Raw genomic sequence first — 10,783 nt, forward strand, 5'->3', positions numbered from 1 at the left:
TAGTGGGATAAGAATCATTCATGACTGTGACTATGAAAGGAAGACCACAGACACTTCCATGTCCAGTACCCTGGTTCCATCATGAGAGCACAATGGAATGCTGTTTGGCCAGATGATGCTGCCGTGTCAAAGACTGAAATGCACATTTCAAAGGTAGACCTTTGCTGATACCTATTGTGAAGCTATAAGGAAATGAATAGGAAAAGGTTTAAAACCTGAATATAGCAACTGGCAATTCAGCAACCTTCCAAGGCTATAGGCATCTAGAAATGATTTCACATTAAAGCTGCACACAGATTCACTGTACAATTATTGAACACCTGGTAGTGTGCTAAACACCTGGAAATATGGATACTAAATAGTTTCAGTGATCATGTTACAGAAGCGAAGGTTGACCACTAACACAAACAGAAAAGGTGACTCAAAACACCAAAATAAGTTCTGATGCAAAAATATATGTTGAGATACAAACATTATGTGGTTTGTGACTCTTTGAACCTTAGGCTTAAGTTTTAATTACTGAGCATATGATACCATCTCTTTAGTCTAGGAATGTTCGTTCCTCAAAGTATTGTAACATCTCCATGATACCTAAAATACAGTCAAAATGGAAATGCTTATTAAAGGAAAGTAGATTTCAAATATCAGAAAAGATATTCTCTACACAGCATTGTTCAACCATAAGGTAAGTGATATTACTCCCACATAATGCAATAAAAATTATTATGTCTCCATGTAACTTTCAATTTAATTCCCCACAAACTTCGTTCCCACTGGATCTTCATAATAATCCTATGCAATGGGCAATGGAGGTGATGTCCTCATTTTAACAAATAAGAAATTGAGATCTGGGAGAGTTATACAAGGCCTCAGAAATTACTGACTAAACCAAGAACCCAGGCTCTGACTGTCAGCACAACATTTCCTACCATAGGAATGAACCCCACACTCTCCCCCCAACATTTCATCAAATTTACCTTGGATCCTGCAACTGTCATAATACAATAGCAGATGAATAATGGCTACTTTTGTTAGCATGAAAAACCGTGTAACCTACTGTTAAAAGAGTGGACAAAGAATCGTCAGCGTTTCTTCACATTCGCATAACATGAATATTGATGGGATTTCTGTACAGCTGCAAGGAAATTCCTAAGCAGAGCCAAAAGAAAAGGCATTTCCCAAAGTTTCTGATAACACTTAAAGAACTCTGTGCTAAACCTTTTCAACTGAAATCAGTTAATGCAAAGAAAGTCATCAATATTACCCCCACAGTCGCCCCCCAAAAAGATTAAAAAGGGGGAAAAAACGTTGGTCTTGCCTAAGACCAACAACTTTCGGGCTGGTCATTTATCCTTTCTAAAAACTTCGTACTCTGCTGGGGGACGAGAAGTATTTCTAAAGATGGCCATTTTCACAGCCTGGTTTCCTAAACGGGGCCCTCAGAAGCATCCGTGCCACACTTGAGCGCGAACGGCTCCCCCGGGGGCAAAGAGCAGGAACGGAGCAGGGAGCAGGGCTGCGAGCCCGAAGGCGAGCGCGTGCAGGCGAAGCGGAGCGGCCGCAGCGCTGCCTCTCTCCGGGTCGCCGGTGCTGACCGCGCTCGGGGCGCAGGAGCCGGGCGCCGCCCTCCCCGCCCTCCCGGGCACCGGGCCGGGCCGCGGACCTACCAGCGAGAGCACCTTATAGGTGTTGGGGTCTTTGGCCGTGCGGGCGCTCACCGCCTTCTCCAGCGGCTCCTCCCCCAGGTCCATGGGGGCCAGCAAGGACTCAGCCGCCTGGCCGTCCCCGGGCGCCGCGGCGGCGCGAGCGACGCTCGGGTCGCGGCCGTTCCCCGCCGGGCCCTCCCGGGGAGGGCGGCCGCCCTCGCCGCCGCTGCTCCCACCCCCCGTGCTGCCGCTGCGCTCCATCGTGGCCCCCGGCGCTCCGGCCCCGCCGCCCCGCCGCGCCTTTAATAGGCTCCGCGCCGGCCCCGCCCCGCCCGCCGCCGCGCCCGCCCCTCGCCGCCCGACCCCTGGCCCGGCGCCCGCCGCCCAGCGCTAGAAGTGAGGGAAAGCAGCTCAACGCCCCGGATTATTTGGCTTCCTGTCTGATTTCGGGCACTCTGCGTGTCGGTTATTTTGGGTCCTTTACGTGGGCGCGTCTTTAACTTCCCCCAAAGCCTTCCCCTCCCCGCGCCCCGGGGCACCTTCCGAACACTTGCAGGAATCGCCCTGCGTGGCCTCGCGGCGCGGGCTGGGCTGGAATTGCAGAGTGTGGTCTGCAGAGGGCATGAGATCATGGGGCCCCAAAATAGAGCGGGCGGCGGAGGAGAAGGATGCAGCAGCGGCCGGTGCGGCTTCTCGGCGGCGCGAGAGCGGAGTCGGGCAACCCGTGTCTGTGCTGCGACACGCAGAGAGGCTGGAAGGGTCGGGGGTGGGACGAGGCGACCTTTTTCTCCGGCGTAGAAGCAAGCGAAAATTCCCTCCAAGTCCTGCTACCCACTGCTCCGCTACCCTGGGAAAGGAATAACCCACCTTAAAATACCTGGTGTAACTAAAGCCCGCATACATCAGGGATACTCGGTTTTCCGCGGATTTATGTGGTTTCTGGGTTTTTCTTGCTGATCTTGCCTTCATATATTTACTTTTTAGTTCCTTTAGTCTTTTTATGGTGAAGGCTTCAAAGTGTCAACGCTGCCTCATCCTGAGGTTGAGGCTGATCCTTGGTTAGGAGTATTGAACATTTTATACGTTGATACATTATTTTTAAACGAGGACACCAACGGTGAACTATAATTCTTGATGGGTTTTGATTCACCTTTGATTCTACAACTTTCAATTTTCCTTCCTCATCAGAAAAACCACAAGTGTGTAGTGAAGTGATTCTTGTCGGTCAGGGGCCAACCAGTGACTTTCAACTGCTTTGCGATGCCAGGGACCGACTGTGGGGACCAAAGAAAGTTACACATTCCAAAGACAATCGTCAATTCATTTTGACTGCCCAAATGTATACAAACATTCTTTTTTAAAAAAATGAGAATAGAGGGGTGCCTGGATGGCTCAGGAGTTAAGCAGCTGCCGTGGGCTCAGGTCATGATCCCAGGGTCCTGGGGTCCAGCCCCATATTGGGCTCCCTGCTTGCTGGGAAGCCTCCTCCTCCCTCTCACACTCCCCTTGCTTGTGTTCCCTCTCTCGCTATCTATCTTTCTCTGTCAAATAAATAAAATCTTTTAAAAAAAAAAAAAAAAACAAAACTGAGGTTGGATATTTAACAGATATAAAGTGTGTTTTACTCCCTTTAAAATAGTCAAATTTAAGATGCTTTCTATTTATACTGACTCGTTCATTCATTCATTCATTCACTCAGTAATGAATCTTTCAATTCACTCTTTGGCTTCCAACTATGTATACCGTACCAACATGAATAAAAGTACATATTTCTCAAGTAGTTGAAGGGGGTGAAGACAATAAACAGCATCAACAAAAAATTAAAACCCAAGTCCTAGATGCATAATAGAGTTACAAATAAGCAAAGTTTAGTGAAAAGGTAATTGACATCTGGAAGAAGTAAAAGCCATCCCTCAAAACACGACTGAGCTCTTTTTTCTTTCTTTCTTTTTCTTTTTCTTTCCTTCTTTTTTTGTTGTTGTTGTTGTTGTTGTTTAATTACCTGGAGTCAGCTTACAAACCACCGAAGAGAAACAGGTTTTCACTATTTCATAGTCACATATTTTTTACCCCAAACTTGGCTCCAAATTTTCCTTTAACTGTTTCCAAAAATCTGATTCAAGGACAAAGATTTGTGCCATAGAGACTGGTCAAATGAGTGTCAAAACTTCTAAAAGAAAGTCAACAGAAACTTCCAGCTTGGCTTTGAACCTGACAAAACAAATGGAATCTGTATATTGATCATAGACATCCCAAGGCAAGGAGGAAATCACTCTCCAGGCTTCCCCTGTGGGAAAAGAGAGCACACAGAGTCAGTCTGCAGAGGCACAAACTCAACTTCCATCAATGAGTGGGGTGCCCCCTGCAGGTGACCCGTGGGCTCTTGTGTCAAGGGTGAAGGTTCACATAGGATCCTGTCCCTGCCCCTTGTAGTCAGATAGATTTCTCAAGAGAAACAGGAAATTTAGATGTTTGTGTGAATTCTCCAGATCGCAAAATTTTTGTCTACAAAATTCAGAAAAACAATTTCTTTAAACACTTGCAAGGCCAAACAAAATGTAACACATCTGCAGGGTGGGCCTGGCAAACAGGCCACCAGGATGTGGGCTCTGCCTTACACGCTGGCATCCCTGGGGCTTGTCAGGACTTCCATGGGTAACTATAAAAGTCTCACTGAAATTTTAAAATCAGAGGACTATGAATGGATTGCTTGAGTACGCCACTTATCTTGCTTCGCTACAGACATCGCCGTGCCTGTAGAGACATCTTCTTGCCTTGATCTTATTTCTACTCCAAATTGTCTGAGGGACAGCTTCACCCTCCAATGTACAACAGACCTTTCGTGGTTAATGCAAGGTTAGTAATAACTGTTTCATCTTCGGTCCTAAATGACTCTGCTTTAATGATTGAAGACTGTAATCTAGTATAGCAGTAAAGAGGGAAGTCTAAGAGTTTATAAGATTCTGGGGGGACTGGGTGGCTCAATCATTAAGCCTCTGCCTTTGGCTCAGGTCATGATCTCAGGGTCCTGAGGCTGAGCCCTACATGGGGCTCCTTGCTGAGCAGTGAGCCTGCTTCCCCCACTCCCACTCCCCCAGCTTGTATTCTCTCTCTTGTTGTATCTCTTTCTGTCAAATAAGTAAAAATAAAACCTTTTTTAAAGAATTTTAAATTTAAATTTAAATATTTAAATTTTAAAGAATTTCTAAGATTCCTTAAGTTTTGTTCTGCAGAAGTATGTAAACACTTCTCCCTCAGTGCCTGAAACTTGAGACACTGACAAGACCAAAACACCAAATAAAACCAACTTATCTGTGTTTGAAGGATGACTTCTTGACATGAGGAACAGTTCTTCTTGGCTCTGAAAAATGGAAATTGTTTTAGTAATTATTTTACCAGCTGTTCTAGAGCTGGTCCAGCTTTCTCCAATTCCCAGTAAAACATGAAGCCCAGCCTTAAGAGAAAAACAAAAAACAAAAAACAAAAAAACCACATGGCCCTTTAATCTTCCTGAGATATAGAAAAAATTATTTTCCACATGTTAATTTGTTTTTAAGATTTTGTTCGACATCCTTTCTCTTTCCTTTTTGTAAGTACAAACATGACACTCTCTGGGAGAAGCTTGGATAACTATGTGACCTTGTCCAGATTACAAGAACTCTTTGAGTCTTGGCTTCCTCATTGATAAAATTGTGTTACAAATAATACCATAAAATTACATAGTTTTCTCCAAATGCCAACAAGATGTGTAACATTTCCCCAACTTACCCAAAAATGTAAATGTCTCCTTTCATATATATTTTTAAAGATTTTATTTATTTATTTATTTGACAGAGAGAGTAGGAGAGCATAGGCGGAGGGAGTAGCAGAGGGAGAGGGAGAAGCAGGCCCCCCGCTGAGCAGGGAGCCTGATATGGGGCTTAATCCCAGGACTCTGGGATCATGATCTAAGCCAAAGACAGTCACTTAACTGACTGGGCCACCCAGGTGCCCCTTTTTTCCATATTTCAATCACTCAACTCACATCCCTAACAGAGAGAATAAAACAATTTCATTTTCACATACACAATCCACGATTTATACTTAATTTCTGGAAAGGTTTGAGAGCTGCCAGTAAGAATGCATCTGCAAAGGGGGAGCCCATGGGGTCAGGAAGGGATGCTTGCCCCTCTGGGATGGAAGAGAGATGGCTTGTTATCAGGCAGATAGCAAAATGAGTGAAGTGTAAAGTGCAATTGAGAGTAATAAAAACTGTGGAAACATGGAAAACACATATCCCATCTAGAGGGAGCTGCTGTCCAGGCCTTCACTTTCTGGTTGTCTGCAGTCTCTGCACTTCCCGTTGTCCCTTATATTTCATTTCCAGCAAAACCTCAGGGTGCCAACAATCTGCATGTATGTCTGGTCTCTGCGCATGTACCCTTATGTCTTCTAAAATGATGCTGGTAAATGTCTGACTTGTTTTCTTGGCTCCAACAAATCTCAGAACTCCTTTCAGCTCAGATACTTCTCAGTACAGCCACATCCTCCATCCAACCACAGTCTGAGCTCTTTATATTTGATTCTCTGAATTAGGGTCACCTTATCACTAACTGTAAGGTTTTGTTTTGGTTTGGTTTGGTTTGGTTTTTGTTTATTTATTTATTATTATTTATTTATTTATTTAAAGATTTTATTTATTTATTTGAAAGAGAGACAGTGAGAGAGAGCATGAGTGAGGAGAAGGTCAGAGAGAGAAGCAGACTCCCCATGGAGCTGGGAGCCCGATGCGGGACTCGATCCCGGGACTCTGGGATCATGACCTGAGCCGAAGACAGTCGTCCAACCAACTGAGCCACCCAGGCGTCCCACTAACTGTAAGGTTTATGGCATAACTCCATTGGCTCTCAGCTCAGTACTTTCCGTATCCCCACAATGTATGCAAGAACTTGTGAATTGTTCCTTCTGTGCAGGAAAGTCAACGAAAGCTCCAGGATACTCCTCAGATTCTGCCTGGCAGTATTAGTGAGGGGAACAATCTGTCAACAGTTCCTCCTGCAGGCTCCAACAGGAAGTAGAATAAATGCATCTGTATTTCAGGCTTTCTGCATGACCTACCTAAGGCTTACCCCCACCCAGTATTTCAGCTCACAAAAGGTAAAGCTTGAGGACATGTAATTAGCATAAACATGACTTGAATTTCAGAAGAAGATGGAGTGTGGAGTTTAGAAAAAAACTATTTGAAGAAATTATGGAGCAAAATAATTGAATAAATGGGGGCTCCTGGGTGGCTCAGTTGGTTAAACGTAGGCCTTCAGCTCAGATTATGATCCCAGAATCCTGGGATTGAGCCCCACATTGGACTTCCTGCTTGGTGGGGTCTGCTTCTCCCTCTCCCTCTGTCATCTCCAATGACACCACTCAAAACTGAGATCTATACAAAGGCATAAGATATATGGGAAATTATAAATATTTGGATAAATATAAGGAACTTTTTCTCATATAATCTTTTGTTAAAAAGATTTATGTATTTGAGAAGGAGCACACCCATGAGTGTTCACATGTGCAAGGTGGTGGTGGGGAGGGGAGAGTGACTGAGAGAATCCTCAAGGAGACTCCCCCTGAGCAAGAGGCCAGCTCTGGTCTTGCTGGATCTCAAAACTCTGAGATCACCACCTGAGCTGAAATCAAGAGCCTGCCACCTACCCCAAGGAGAAAACCAGGTGCTCCTCTCATATAATATTTTTAAAATAGAATTCATTTGAGCAAAATTAATGACAGCTCGTCATGGGGTTGGCAGTATACATAATAGTAAAAGACATGACAGCAATCGCACACAAGATGGGAGATTGAAATGGAAATTTACTGTTTTAAAGTTCAAACCCTATAGGTGAAGAGATATGGAATTAATGGAGGATAAGTTATGACATGTTCAAAGCTGCAACTTTAGGTCAACTACTTATAAAATAAAAACAAAGAGCTAATATGTCAATATAGGAGATAAAATGAAATCATAATTAATTACACAAACTAACCCCCAAATGGGGAAAAGAAGAAAAAAGAAACAAACAAAAGATGAGAAAATAGAAAATAAATAACATGGTTGATTTAAATCTATTTACATTGACAATAACCTTAAGAACAAATGGGTTAAAATCTATTTTAACTAAAGGGAAAGTTTCCATATTGAATAAAAATGCAAGACCCAGCTTTATGCACAAGACACCCACTTTAACAGTAAAGATAGGTAGGATAAAAGGAAAAGATGGAAAAAGATATGCCATGAGACACTGATCAAAATAACCTAGCATATTATAATGGTTTTAGACAAAGTACTTTTTAAAAAATTACCAAAGATAAAAGACATATTCTTATGATAAAGGGGACAGTTTATCAAGAAAATATACTAACCTCAAATGTGCATGCATTTAATCAGAGTATATTAAGCAAAACTGTGTAAATTTGAAAAAAAAAAAAAGAAATCTACAGTAATACATAATGATTTCAGCATTCCTCTCAGTAACCGATGGAACAAACAGAACATCAGTAAAGGTACAGAAGAGTTAAATGACAATATCAACCAAACTGATGAAGCTGGCATATACACAAAACTCCACCCAATAGCCAAATACACATTTTTTTCATGTGCTATGGTATATGAACCAATATAGATTATAAGATAAGCCTCAGTATATTTAAAGGATGGAAATCTACAAAATATGTTCTCTGAATGTGATAGATTTAACCTAAAAATAAAAATATTCCCAAATATTTGGCGCTTAGATAGCATACTACTCCAAAAAACACCTGAGTCAAAGAAGAAATCACAAGAGAAAATAGAAAATATTTTTAACTTAATGAAAATGAAAACACAGTGAATCAAAATTTGTCATAAGCAGCTAAATCAATAGTTATAGGAAATGCCATGACATGTAAACTTATGTTAGAAAAGAAGTCTCAGGAGCTTGGGTGGCTCAGTCGGTGAAGTGTCCAACTCTTGATTTTGGCTCAGTTTGTGATCTCAGGGTTGTGAGATCAAGCCCCACACTGGGCTCTGTGCTGAGCATGGAGCCTGCTTAAAATTCTCTCTCTTCCTCTCCTTCTGCCCCTCCCCACCTCTCCTTCCCTACAAAAGAAGAAGGAGGAGGAAGAACAGGAGGAGGAGAAGGGGGATGGGGGAGGGGGAGAAGAAGAAGAAAAGAAGTCCCAAATGAATGATTTAGAATGAGGAACGAATTAAATTTAGAGAAGCTGAGGGAAGAAAGTAGTAAGGAGAAGAATAGAAATTAATGAAATTGAAAACAGCAATAAGTGAAGAAAATCAATGACACCAAAAATGTTTCTTTGAAAAGCTTAATCAAATTGATATAAAACCCTAGTTAGACTTAACAGGAAAAAAAAGAGAGAAGTCACAAATTCCCAATATTGCGAATGTATCAGGTGACACAACCACTAGGAATCCTCCAAACATTAAAAGGATACAGGAATATTATGAATAATTGTATGTGAAATTCTAGAAAGGCAAACTTGTAGTGACAGAAAGCATGTGAGTGTTGACTGTGAGTGGGCACAGAGGACTTTCTGGAGTGATGGAAATGCTTTATAATGACTGTGGTGGTTACATGACCCCATCCATATATCTGCTAAAACCCATGAAATAGCACACCTAAAATCAAAGAATCTTTCTGCATACAAAATAGGCCTCAATAAGTCTGATTTTTTTTTTAAGATTTTATTTATTTATTTGTCAGAGAGAGAGAGAGAGAGCAAGCACAGGCAGACAGAGAGGCAGAGGGAGAAGCAGGCTCCCTATGGAACAAGGAGCCCGATGTGGGACTCTATCCCAGGAGGCTGGGATCATGACCTGAGCCAAAGGCAGCCGTTTAACGAACTGAGCCACCCAGGCGTCCCATTAAGTCCGATTTTTAAAAATTAAAAAATAAAGTAATGCAAATAGAGACTCTGGGCAAAAGTGATGGATCAAACATATGTATTTTCTTTCACTTTCTCCAAAACCACACTCAAACAACAGAATGACTTGTTACAGGCATATAACCACCCGACAAAGAGAACTGGAGAAGAGATGACCAGAATAGCACAACATTAGATGAAAAAACAAGTGGACACTTGGTAACCGCTTTAGGAGACCAAATAAAGTGTATCTCTAAACAAAAAGTAAAGAACGCCAAGAAGCAACTAGATTTATATATAAAATGGGCTGCACTGGGTACTTCTGTTAGAGGATAGAAAGTTCAGACTTAAAAATAGGACTGTTGGTTAAACGTCTGTTCAAGAAGCATGGAGAAGGGGGCGTCTGGGTGGCTCAGTTGGTTAAGTGACTGCCTTCGGCTCGGGTGAAGATTCCAGGGTCCTCGGACGGAGCCCCGCATCGGTCTCCCTGACAGACTGCTTCTCTCTCTCCCTCTGCCTGCTGCTCTGCTTACTTGTGCTCTCTCTACCTCTCTGTCAAATAAATAAATAAAATCTTAAAAAAAAAAAAAAAAAGAAAAGAAAAGAAGAAGAAGCATGAAGAAGGCCAGAGTCTCACCCTGACCCCATGCAGTTGGTCTGTCTCTTCTCCCTTGTCAACAGAAAACTGGATGTTTATTCTGTGGAGAAAATAAAACACAGTCTTTGGACTCGAGGACTCCAGAACTGAGGGTAAGAAATTACCATATTCTTTTATTTAACTAGTTACCACTATCAGGAACACATTTATTGATTATCTACTGTACAGCAAGGGCTGTACTGGAAACACTGGCAATAAAAGCAAACAAAAATACTAAGAATTGTCTATCGTCACAAGAAGCTCCTAGTTTGGTGGGAAAGACAGAAATCCTGACAGTTCATTGTGAAAAAGCAGGTTGAAAGCTATGAATGGACAGCACAATGTGTTAGGCCCATAGAAAGGATACGGATCCCAAACTGAAGGGCCAGAGACCTGATGATCATTGTCGCTTATGCCCCCTCTAGTCTGCTTTAGAAAACCTGTTCCATGGAGAGCCACCAGAAGGGGCATAGCGACACCCCTTTAGTCATGACTGATTTGCCCAGAAACTTACCTCACAAGAAATCTTGCCGATCCGCTGATTTAGCCGTGACTGAGGTTGTCTCTGATTTGAGCTGTGAGGTTTTCTGTAGTTGAGAATTTTGCATCA

The 10,783-nt window shown here is 42.6% G+C and overlaps 1 protein-coding gene across 1 annotated transcript in view; it reads right to left on the reverse strand.

Annotated features, from left to right (window-relative positions):
* ENPP1 (ectonucleotide pyrophosphatase/phosphodiesterase 1) overlaps positions 1-1,907 on the reverse strand; it is a 72,355-nt gene extending 70,448 nt beyond the window's left edge. Inside the window, exon 1 of the mRNA XM_044248774.1 lies at positions 1,668-1,907. Within this exon, the coding sequence (XP_044104709.1) occupies positions 1,668-1,907 (240 nt within the window). The remainder of the gene's footprint in view (positions 1-1,667) is intronic.
* Positions 1,908-10,783: the final 8,876 nt, after the last annotated feature.

The sequence above is a fragment of the Neovison vison genome, chromosome 1 (assembly GCF_020171115.1).
Source record: "Neovison vison isolate M4711 chromosome 1, ASM_NN_V1, whole genome shotgun sequence".
Classification (NCBI taxonomy): Eukaryota; Metazoa; Chordata; class Mammalia; order Carnivora; family Mustelidae; genus Neogale; species Neogale vison.